Raw genomic sequence first — 12,964 nt, 5'->3', positions numbered from 1 at the left:
TACTGCCTGCTGCCATTTTCTCTCTTGTGTATGTCGAGAGAGTGTTGTGTGAACTTGTTCAGATCGTAGATTAAGGATATAACTACTTAACTAGCATCTTGTCACAGCATCTATGTGCACCAGTGGAGACTGAACAGCAGGAGGTTTTCAGACCTATATTATTGCGTATGCTAATCTGGATATTTCTTTTAGCTCATATTAGCCAAGATATATTTGATCATGTTTGTTACTACATTTACAGTTCTTGGAATTGAGAAGAGACTTGTGAAGCCATCTAGTGGTGGTATCTGTATTCATTCAATCCCTGCCATTCATTCCAAGGCACAGCAATGAGAATACATGCATTTGGAATGAACCGGACAAATGTTACCTTATCTGTCATGCCATCTTTTGTGACAGCTGTTATCTCATCTGTATGACAGTGTTATGTCAGCCTTACAGTAAGGGGTTCAAGTAAATTGTTACCGACTTAATTCCAGGTCCCTAGTATCCATTGTCTCTGTAATGAGTACAAATACTTTGCATTTCTCTGATAAAGGCCTGCAGTCATTCCCACAGACTCATCCTTGTCTGTTGCCAGGCTGGAAATAATGAGGTGAGCCAAAGGAGAAGAGTGAGTTGAGAAAGCACAGCTTCCAGCAATGATGAGACAGAAAGCTTTTGGGGTGGTCCAAGAGTGCACTTTAGCAGGCCGAACATCCGCAGGGTGACCAGTTGTGGTTCATATGCCTGGGCACACTTATGCTTGAGCCTCTCTTGTACTGAAGTTGCCGTGTGCCACAGGCTAGGGCTGGCCCGGTTTGCGATCATGTTCTCGGTTTCCGGCCAACGTGAAGTTCACACAACGGGCCAAGACAAATATATTTATGGCTAGGGTAAGTGTTATTATTAGGATCCTGGATCTCAAGCAGTTCTGAGCACAATGGGCCTGTCGTTACAGAAGCTGTACAGCTGTGTGCCTGCAGTTTGAGTTCACATGCTTAAATTTAGCCTGCAGCAAACTCCCGTGCGCTCTGTGAAACGCTGTGACTTCTGACACTGTACGTTTCACAGCTCAGCGGGTAACTCGATCTCAAACGGCAACAGCAATGAACCCTCAGTCAGTGTCAGTGATGATGGACAGCGTTGATCATTGGGTATGACTAATTTGTGCTCTCACAAAATGATCAATGATCTTTCAGTTATTCTATGTATTTTTTTAGTAACTTTTGAAGCAATTACTTGCTAAATTTAATGTCTGGAATCATGTATAGCAAAAACAAAAAGGTTTGTTTAAGTGATGCCACGATCCGGTGTAGTATTTATCTGCGTGTATTTGCTGCTGGAGAAAAGCTGAATTGTTTGTCATTCCTTTCGCAAATGAGGAAAGAAAAACGAAACAAATACATAACAATTGCGCACAAACAAGAAACCACGAGATTGCTCAATCAGAACAGCTCCTGCCAAATCAACATAACTCAATACCACTCCACCAATGAAAGATGTGATCACCCCTAGCCCAGCGCCTTGTAAAGAATTTCTCTCATCAAGGTGGGGGTCATAGACTATGAAGCCTGTTTCCATTAAACTGATGTGACCAATGAGAAGCATTACATGTATGAGAGTGTATAGTTACAGTGCCACAGGCTAAGGCTTTCTTGAGGTGTCAATGAAGTCCATGCTGCTGATGTCAGCTGTCACGACATAAGGTAAATACCCTAGAGGGGGGTCCAGAATACACAATGCGTAACGTGACAGGTGCAAGGTGTTAACACATTTAGATTTTGTAGATTGTTTCAGGGACTGTTATGATATACAGCCTAGCCGATAGATGGCAGATGACACAGCACAATAGCAATTGTGAGCATGCAGAACATACTCATACAATAAACCCTAACCAAAGTCTATGGTTTATTTGCATAGTTTCTGCTTTAAAAATGATCATTTTGGACGGTTTAGAGTGATACTATATAATTCTATTCTATAACTCAATTAAATTAAAAAGTAAAACAGTTTGGCATAAAACTTAAAGACCAGTGGATGCATGAGTAGATTACCTTTCCCTATTCAAACAATTGGTTTCCTCAAATGATTTTAGTAAACTGAACTGTTGGAATTTCGTAAAGTATCGTAAAGCGAGAAGAGAGTGAGAAAAAATCAATGAAAAAATGTGTTACGTTGATTATTATTATTAGTTTTACATCTCCCATATTCTGCACATGAAAACTTCCAAGTATATGTTTTGCCAAATTATTTTAGTCCTAGAATATGCATGTCTGTTAAATTCTGCACTTTTATTCAGTTTTTATGCCCCAAAACCAGGAAATAGGTGGGCCAGAGAAATCACCCACACTAACCATGTCAAATTGATTGATTTTAAGAAGGTTTAGAGTGATATCCAAGAGAAAATGAAATTGCAACAGGAATATAGCATTTGGTTTATCATAATAACAAGGAAATGTCAAGCAGAACATCACCTTTTTGTATTAAAAGCAAGGAAATTGAATTCATACCTCAAAGGATACATTCAAATGTATTATTTATACATCAAATATAGCTTTATGTTACAATTATTGTAAGACTCGAAATAAACCTACAATTTCATCATTACTTTCATTTGCAGTGTAACGTTAGTTTAATGGCTTCATCCATCCTGGAGAAGGACATGCACCCCAGACTCCTTTTCAGTGTTAGTTGAGAATTATACCATTTCAGATATATTATACAATGTATATTATATAGAGAGATTATGCAACAGTAAACCAATTACAAGAGCTTACATAGCCTAACTGACAACCAGCTTTTGGCTCATTATTTCCACATTGGATTTTTTACAAGCTGAGCACATGGTTTGAAGCCTGACTGTACTTTTGAGTTTTTTATTGCTTCATATATATATTTTAAACTCAATCTCAGAGGTCTGGTCCTACCTCTCATAAGTGTCACGTTGCTCACCCACTGAGTCAACCTCTTCACATCTAAGTCTTAGAAAATGGCAGGTAGAGCGCAGTCAGATTTAACAAGACATGCACCACGCTGTTGGGACTGTTTTCAGACTAAAAGGTTACAGACAACCTTCACATTTGGGAAAATAAAACCCAGAGTAAATGTTGGCTGAAACAAATCTACCATTTAAGGACTGTTTACTGGAGGAAAACTCAATTTAACAATCTCTTATGCCTAGTATTCATTACCAAACTGCAATTGACATATCATATACCTCAAAAAATTCATTATATACACATGTTTCACATGTGGTCTATAGAAATATTTGTTTATGTTTATTGTAGCTACATTTTTTATGGATTGAACTATATACTGTAGTTCAGCTTTATAGAGCATATATTGTTAAAGTTATTAGCACATCCAACCATAAAAAAACATACAGTTATTTAAACATATTAGCAAAATTTGCACACATCTCAAACATTTTCAAGTATGATCTGACCCCACTAGAGACCATATGAAAATGTGCCCCTGGTTATGTTTCGTTCTTTTTAGTGTCAGGTTAAAATTACACAGGGGGAAACAGTTCGCCTGGAAAGATGCTCTGTGACCTGACAGATGGCTACAAAAATATCAGTGACTGACACAAATCAGAGTATATTAAAGTGTTGGGAATGTTCTGGTTTTGATTTTTAAATGTAATCTATGAATCTATGACCTTTATAATATTCTATGCTATTCTGTTTTCTGTTCATGAAAAACAATTATTAAAATGTGCATAACACAGGCCACTGCATTCTTAAGGTCAAACAAAGCCATAAACTGTTTTTTTTTTTTTTTGTAACATTGCCCCAATAAGTCAAGTCTTATTCTCAGTCAACTGCAAGTTATATATTAATAGAACACACGAGGGTCGCGTATGACCAGAGCAGTACTGTGTCTATCGGCATTATGTCTGTGGGCGTTGAGCTAAAACATTTTTTTTACAGTACCTTCCGTACTTTCATTCATCTGAGAAAAATACTGGCTTGTTTCCTTCTGCATAGCCTGTTGATTCTCGTTGATAATGACACTGTGACAGTGTTTTTCATCGCACTGAATCCAGCCCTCATCATTTGTGCAATTTTACTTGGAAAAAAAACAAAATGATAAAGATCAATAAGCAGAACCTGTGAAACTATGAAGAGAAATATGTGCTTCCGCTTGAAATGTTTTAGCACTTGCTCATGACATTAAGGCAAGTATATAAAATCACAAGGAAACAAAATTAGCAAGACCCATTGTGTTCCCAGTAAGTACTGTATGCATTGTGTACCGTAGGTCGATAATATATGTATGCATGTGGAGATTTATATATATGTATCCTACAGAATAGGTACATGCTCAGACAGGACTTATGGTTCCACATGCATGGACATTTATAGCCTATATTGGGCTCCATGTGTGCATGCATGTGTGGGCAATATGACCATGAAGGCTAATACTTACATGCACATATGTTTATAATCTGTATTTTGTCCTATATTACATCCATTGCCCACACTGAAGGGGTTCTGTGTTTGTACAGTATGAATGTGTTTGGGTATATGTATAGGTGCATGCAAATGTGGACATTTTTGTATGTGGTCGCAAATGGGCACCAACTCATTCATGGAGAGGGGTAAGGTAATCGGCATCCCCACCCCTTTCCTCTTCCTCTTTTCTTCCTAATAATAAGTATCCATTGTAGGGCGTCAGCAGTGTATCCACTGCGTGTATGATTAACTTATCATGGAATGTCGCTGACAGGGTCAACAAGTTGGCTGTGAAGAGCTCTTCCTGATCAAACTAGATGTAGTGTATTGTAATTACATTTGGTCCTCAGGTGCCTGTCAATTTCTTGTTTTTTACTTGTATTGTCTGTGTGTGAGAGAGAGAGAGAGAGAGAGAGGGGGGGGGGGGGAGAGAGAGAGAAAGAGAGAGAGAGCATCTCTCTGTGTATGTGTCTAAAGGTGACACGTAGTTTAAATTTCATTATCTGTTTGTACAGCTGCATACTCACTGAAAGAAATGCGGCTAATTGCTTCCATCAGGGAAGCAGCAGCAGTGACTCACCTGGGAATGAATCTGGTTCTGACTCTATTTTCTCATGTCAGTCCATGAACCTGCGCTCTGGAGACAAGCACATTTTACTGCTATTGTGATTTGTGGGAGCCTACCTGTGATAAAAGGTTTTGTTGTGCTTCACCAGTGATAAACCACTTTGAGAAACCAGCTGTCTTGCTCTGGGAGAATGGCGTGTCTCATATAATCCATTTATGTATCAATAACCTGCATTCATTGTGTCAATGGGATGGTCCATTGTGATGCTGCTCAAACTCCAACACGCAACTTAATATGTTATTGTTTCCTGTTCCATGTTGGTTGACTTTTGAAAAAAATTTAATATACACAGTAGTCTTTATGTTTTCCTATTATCATAATGAAGAACGCCAAGACAGAAAAAAAAAAAAAAAAAACAATAATGACCTTTTTGGCATTTCCTTCCTTTGACCATGTCTCCTGAGCAAACATTTTCAGTGATGATACAAACCACATGTCCGATGTAAATTGTTGGTATAACTTGACGAAATTTGATTTCGAAATATTATACAAAGACTTTAGACACAGAAATTAGACATAACTCATGTATTTGTGATGAGAGGCACATGTATCATGAGATGGTTGTGTAAACACTGACATCTAGTGGAATACAGTGTTCAGAGACATTTGCATGTTGGCAGAACTGCACTCTTACTGTTCATTTTCAACAGACAATGAATTGAACTAGTTAAAGTAACTTAATTGACTTGCGCAGTTAAATAAGTATTAAAGCAAATAGACTGACACTGGAGTAACAATCAGAACGCTTGGTGACTACAATAATTTATCATTCTTGAAAAGCTACACAATTATTTCTAATTGCTGAAAAGCTACAGATTGTGCAATGTTTATTTCTGCATCTTCAGACTGTGTAATGTTTATTGTGTGATGCTTATTTCTGCTTATTTCTCAAAGATGCAGATTTTGTACAGGATTGTATTCTCATAAATTAACTATTCCAGCACTTATTCTACTAGATGTTATCTGGTGACTGTTATGGTGATTCTATTAATTGGTCAGGTCAGAAGTTTTCAGGTAGTTGGGGCCAGGATGTATAATGATGCATACAGAAACAATTACATGTTGTGAGGAAATATCATTCAGCATACAAAACAAAACTCAAAGTAATACCAAAATAGAGAGGGGAAATCTATTTTTCACCATCCTGAAGGAAACTGTCATAGAGAAGAGTCCGGAAGAAATACAACTGCAAAAAGGGAAAACAGACTCCCAAAAAGGAAACCCCAAGAATACTAAACCCTCCAACAGGAAAGTCATTGTTTGTGCTAATATATTGTAGGAACATGATAACTACATTGACTACATCCATCTTTTGTAGTCATTTCTTTTTTGCTATTTATATTCTATCCCATGACAGCCTCCATTAGCACTGTTGAAAGATCCCTATACAGTATGCCACCTCTAAAAAGAAGCAAATTCTGTGGACCATGGTATGCAATCAACTAATTGTTCTGCTGCTATGAGTGTAATTAGTCCTACTCTCAACAGTAGGACAAAATCGTGAAGAGTTTGACTGCAACCCTCAATCTAATTATCTTTGAACAGTACTCCGCCATGTGGAGACAGGTTGTTCCTGCAGCACAACCAAAACAATTGGGCCGATAAACTTCAAGTGGCAAGCTCACACTGAAATGCCACTCCAGTGTCCAGCTACAAAGAAACCAGTTCAAGGAAACATCAAGCATAGGTGCATTCATGCTCAATTAAGTGCCTAGGATTAACCTTAATATAAAGAAGGCTTTTGCATCATAGCTGGATCAAAACATGGTGAAAACACATTTTGGTCATTTGAAATGTGCTCAGAGTTAAGTTGCCCAATCATAAATATAATTTCTAGCATGTCTTTGTATTAATCAGAGAAGTTGGGGACAAAATGTGGGAGGCATATTGCTGATTAATGTTCATTTTCAGTCCTGTTGGCTGCATCCTTGGTATGAGCTTACCCTTTTATAATCTGTAATTTAAATTATTAAGTGAGCATTTCAAAGTAAATGTGAAGATGGGTGATAATAAAATAGGTCAAATACAGTTACAGTTTACATGTTTCCCCATTGTCTTCAGGGTGTGTTTGTTTAACTTAAGACAGGAAAACAGGTTTGTTCATACTGGATTCCAGTGAACCAGATATAGTGGCTCATTGTGATAAATATGGCCATTACTTTGCCTTATAAAATGATTTAAAACACATTTGAGATAGGGAGTATGACAATGATATATGTATTTAAAAAATATACAAAGGGAACCTGTTCTTTACAAAAGAGACCTCTACCCTGCATAGAAAATGTCCACCCTTCTTCTCCTCATACATCTGCTTTTAAGTCACTTGCAAATACAAGCAGGTGTGCAATAAATTTAAACACATTTTTAAATACATAAATTAGTCAACAAAAGTAACATACGGAAACTCAGTAAGTGCAGTAAGCAGTTTCTCCATTTTCGCAGAGCATATTGGATAATTTTTTCTTGCAGTGGTCCAGTGTGAAATTAACCATGAAAGCCTGAAGAATGCAGTCTTTGTTACTGTCTGGTTTGAACTTCCAACTCCAACAGTGCTCGTGCTTACAGAACAGTGTGCGGTAGTCTGTTTAAAAAAAAGGCTGCATAACTCAGTGTTTTATGCAAATCTACTTTTTAGAATCAAGCTCAAATAAGATATACTGTATAATAAGTTATTTAAAAATAAGTAAGAAAAAGTTCATCTGAAACCACTGCTTCAAATGAAACCATGGTCATATGTCTGCATACAGTATAATATGGGTAGACACAAAATGGTGAAATATACAGTACATAACCGACGCATTCTGTAACAGTGCCTACTATGCAAGGAGCTGCAAAAAGTAACTTTTTGTAAAATAAACAAAAAAGTACGGCTGTATATTATTTTATTTGGCATCATCTAGACCAATAACCATAAAAGGAAACAGACAGAAAGGAACACATTTTAAAATAAAATAAATAAATAAGAAATGTGGGGTTGCTAATCAATCAACAAAGCACAAAGAGCTCTCACTGTCAGGCCTTTGTGTGTTTGCAGCCCAGCGCTCATTATAAGAATCCTAAGTGGGCCTCTGCTCACAGTTCGTGGAAGACTGAATGAATAATGCGTAAACAGGGACTAGAAGGGGGAATAAAGGCGTTCAGCAGCGGAAATAAAAGGAGGTTTCCACAGCAACGTTCGCCGACGAGCCACGTCACCCGGCCCCGGGTTATTGAAGTCCCCCCTCGGCCAAGTTTGAATTCATTTCGGCTAGCGCCAATGGCAACATGAGCGGGAACATCAGTGCGTCTGCAGTCCTCGGTTTCAATAGGACCGGTCCGGAGGCAGCCGATCGAGACGTGAACGACGCCATCCATGGTCAGTGAGCTGTCTTGGGTCTGTTGTTTTCTTTTTTGGTGGGTGGGTAGCGGGTTGGCCCTATCGCCACTGGTCACTGTTAAAACTTTCCAAGTCGGGCCGACGTTGTATGTATTGCTGGAAGAAGTACTTTTTAAAAGTAATTTGAATGCTTGCTTTTTAAGCTACAGTGGAGGCAGGACCTGAGCACATCTCTACATATCTGGTATTTGGGTAATGTGTGAGACATTAGAGGCAGTAATTATAGTAATTGTTGTGCATACAACAGATATGACATGGTTTTAGAAACAGTAGCAGGATTCATATAAAAGACCAAGAAAATGCAGACCATGTATTTATTTGCTTACTGATTCATTCTAGGTTGACATATTGACTTGTTGCGGGGTAATAATGTATGTGGTTATGTCGTGTCTAGGAATTAATTTTCCCCTACAGTTAATTATTGTTTTCAAAATGATTTTGATGCATTGCATGTCTGAGTACAAGTAGCCTACAAATATATTTGTATCACGTCTCCCAAACAGTGAATCCAGCAACAAACAATACAACAATGAACTTTCCCTAAGGTCAAACGACTAGCAACAGCTCCAAAATATACCCGGAACAAATATTATGTTTCATGTTTTTTAATGCAGTCACCTCAGGTTTCCCACATGCCATTAACAATGAAACATTCATACCCTTGTATTAGCAGTCCCATGTCATCAAAAACAATATAGGGTTACTAATATTGAGTCAAACATATTTGTGCAGATTTTTTCAGACACCTGTCATGTTGATACTGAGGTATTGTTTTTCAGAGTTCAAAATATTTAATATCACCATAGCCTCACTAGCGCTGTGCATTCTGACCTTCACTGGGGTGCTCTGCAGCATCTCTTATCACAGCCGACGAAGGTAAGAGACATTTTTCTGTGACTCCTATGGCAGGGGTGCATAACTCCGGTCCTGGAGGGCCGGTCTGCAAGCTATTGTTCCAACTAGTTACCTTAAAGGTACAATTGGTAATTTCGGACTTCTAATGGTCAGGAGAGGAATTGCGACAACAAACATACTCAAACAACAACACTGTTTATCCCTGAACTATGAACACAGGCAGAGAGTGAGTCAACATGTCAGTGAGCCTTTTTCAATGATAGGAAGGGATTTACAAAGGTCTTGTAACAATGTTTTAACACAAAAATCTTACCTATTGTACGTTTAATTTATTTTTCTGACAGCTCTAGAAATTATGCTGGTTCACTCCTGTACTTGAGTACAGTACAATCTTTAGGATACACTCACAGCACCTGTAGCTGGTGCATGTACAAATATCTTATCAAGACATCCATCCATCCATTATCTTTACCCGCTTATCCTAAACAGGGTCACAGGGGGGCTGGAGCCTATCCCAGTATACGTTGGGCGAAAGGCAGGAATACACCCTGGACAGGTCGCCAGTCCATCGCAGGGCACACACACCATTCACTCACACACTCACACACTCACACACTCATACCTACAGGCAATTTAGACTCTCCAATCAGCCTAACCTTCATGTCTTTGGACTGTGGGAGAAAACCGGAGTACCCGGAGGAAACCCACGCAAACACGGGGAGAACATGCAAACTCCACACAGAGAGGCCCCAGCCGACGGGGATTCAAACCCAGGACCTCCTTGCTGTGAGGCGGCAGTGCTACCCACTGCACCATCTGTTCCGCCCCTTATCAAGACATTAATTAGCTTATTAAATAATTAACAATCCTACATAATGATAGCTCATATGAGTAACTGCAGATGCCCCAAATTCTTAGGAAAGCCACTGTTATTGTTGTATTGTTTCTCTTGGCCCCTGTGTTGTGTTCTGAAGGAATCAAGGAAATTCATCAAAGAAATGAGGAAACGTTTTAAAGACAAAACACTAGCAGAAAAGGTCTTGTGACAATCACCTGATGGGTATCTGTGAACTTGCCACCAAAATTGTTGTCCACAAAAACCCATTCAGGAAGAGGTTCAAATCAAATTGGTGCCTAAGCAGGGGTGTTGTCATAAGCAGTGTGCAACCTAGTCTTGAAGGTAGGTAGCAGTCATAATTTAAGAATAATGTTACTCAATCAACAAATTAACCAAATTTAAATTATAATTAGATTCAGGCTTGTTTGCAGCTAGCCCTGTTGGATCTACTGTGAGCCTCACTCATATTGAGTGGAGTAGTCACCACCAAGTTTCTACAAGCACACTATGCCACAATGAAAGGAAAGGAAATTCCAGAAGAGATGAGAAAAAACATTGAAATATATCAGTCTGGAAAGCGTTACAAGGCCATTTCTAAGGCTCTGGGACTCCACCACAACAAGAGTGAGAGCCATTATCTCAAATGTAGAACACTTGGAACAGTGGAGAATCTTCATAAGGCCAGCCTGGCAGAATTTCTCCACGGGCACAGTGACAATGCATACAGGAAGTCAGAAAAGATCCCAGAAGAACATCTAAATAACTACAAACCTCTCTAGTTTCAGTTAAGGTCAGTGTTCATGACTCCAAAATAAGACATAGACGGGGTGAAAACGGGATTCATGGGAGAGTTGCAAGATGGAAAACCAATTTGCCAAGAGAGACTTTGATGCCCATCTCCCATTTGCAAAAAATGCACTTGGATGGACCCCAAATCTCTGGACAGATGAGCATGTCACTGTAAGAACATCTTGCCAACAGTAAAACATAAATTGTGCTCTGTATCAAAAAATTATTTAGGAGATTGTCCAGGTTTATGCGTCTATATATGCAATAATAGACTAAATCAGGAAGGGAGCCGATACTTTTTTAATGCCACTGTACGTAAACCATTTATTTAAATATTTATGGAAATTAATACTTATAGACTGATGGTAACTTATCACAGTTTTATTTAGCAAGAGAATTACTGTCAGCAAATTAACACTTATTCCGTATTCCTTACTGTGTTTCCCTGTATTGACTTCCTTTACGGGAACTGAAGTTTAATTGGGAGGATGACAAAAAATAAGACTGTATGACACTAAACTGACATCAGAAAGGGAACATACTCTACATTGTATTGCTGTTAAATAAAATGCCATTCTCACCAGTCATGAAATTGGCTTCAAGCTGAGAATGTCACAAGTCATATTACAATTTCTACACTGCAACCAGGCGTGAAACCATGCAGCTACTAAAAGGTTACCAATGATTTCATATGGAGACTGCATCTAAACTATCAAAGCATATTGATATATTGCAGACAACTGTTGGAAGTTATTGTTCACGTTCACAGGATATTTTTAGGCTGTCTGTTCCCAATGCCCGTATGGAAATGGGTAAAAGGGTATTCTGCTCCCTCTGCTTCAAACATGTTGCAAAAGCTCCTAAAACTTAAGGAGCGGGTCTCATTAGATACCTTTAAATCCCATATGAACTCAATGGTTTGACTATATAGTCAAATAATTTCCCCTTGATTGTTATATTCTAAATTGCCCTGCTTAATTACCTACTTGAACTATTGTATGTATGCTTGTTAGTGGACTTTGTGTAATTTGCTGTTTGTGGTTTGTATTAAACTTTTTTTATTATTATTTGTGCTGCTGCCTGTCTTGGAAAGGTCTCTCTTGAAAAATAGATTTTTAATCTCAGTGGGACATTCCTGGTTAAATAAAATAAAAAGTATCAGACATTGGGGAATGGGGATCAAAGAGAACTCACTACTGTAACACAAAAACATTATAAAGCAAGCCCATTACGCAAGGCCCTAGTGAGAAAATTCACCTATAGGAGTTATTAGCCTGTGAAAAGACCGAACTTGATAAACCGCAGTGTCTCTCATTCTCAAATCCGTCATTTCCATTTCAAAGGCAGAGGAAGCAGGCCAGGGCGTACGAGACCAGGGTGGGTCGCGGCGGCTCGGAGGACGCAGTCGACATCCGCGGGGTTGAGCGGACGAGCAGCCTGCGGAACCCTCTCTCCCTGCTGCGGCGGCAGGACGCGCCCAGAGACAGCTCGGGCATCTACTTCATCTACAGCAACCCCGCCGCGGTCACCGAGGACGAAGGCGCGATCGCCACCGCCCTGTCGGAGCCGGACCGAACCGGGCCGCCGTCCACACCACCGCCAATCCTCCACGACCGCTACAGGAATGCCGCCCACAGCGGCATCATTCTGGACCCCTCCACGTTCTACATGCAGCTATGAAACGCCGCCTCGCATGACGGGCGCGACCCAAGCCTGAGAAGGGAAAGGGATGTCATCTGACGGCTGACATAAATATTGTTGATTTATTTGGCAGCTACTTGGAACACAAGTGAACAGTGAGGACAGTGAAATCGGATACTTTTTATGAGACGTACTCAGTCAGATTACAATCGGGAATAATAAAAACAAAAATCACTTTGCAGTCAGTTTCACATTCGGCACCTGTGTGTTTATTGTGTTTTGTTTTTTTATAAATATTCAGATAATATCCATTTTATTTGGTTAAGGCAATGTTGCACTCTTTCTAAATCTGCCAAACACAACCTGAAATGTATTAAAAGTCTAATAATCTCACACCA

The 12,964-nt window shown here is 39.2% G+C and overlaps 1 protein-coding gene across 1 annotated transcript; it reads left to right on the top strand.

The window, feature by feature from the left end:
* Nucleotides 1–8,167: 8,167 nt before the first annotated feature.
* si:dkey-246e1.3 (uncharacterized) lies at nucleotides 8,168–12,959 on the top strand. The gene is made up of 3 exons (XM_061231764.1): nucleotides 8,168–8,422; nucleotides 9,223–9,319; nucleotides 12,269–12,959. The coding sequence occupies exons 1-3, from the start codon at nucleotides 8,332–8,334 to the stop codon at nucleotides 12,603–12,605; spliced, it is 525 nt and encodes a 174-aa protein (XP_061087748.1). The 5' UTR covers nucleotides 8,168–8,331; the 3' UTR covers nucleotides 12,606–12,959.
* Nucleotides 12,960–12,964: the final 5 nt, after the last annotated feature.

This window comes from Conger conger, chromosome 2 (assembly GCF_963514075.1).
Source record: "Conger conger chromosome 2, fConCon1.1, whole genome shotgun sequence".
Lineage (NCBI taxonomy): Eukaryota > Metazoa > Chordata > Actinopteri > Anguilliformes > Congridae > Conger > Conger conger.
This window is presented reverse-complemented; position numbering and strand designations above follow the sequence as displayed.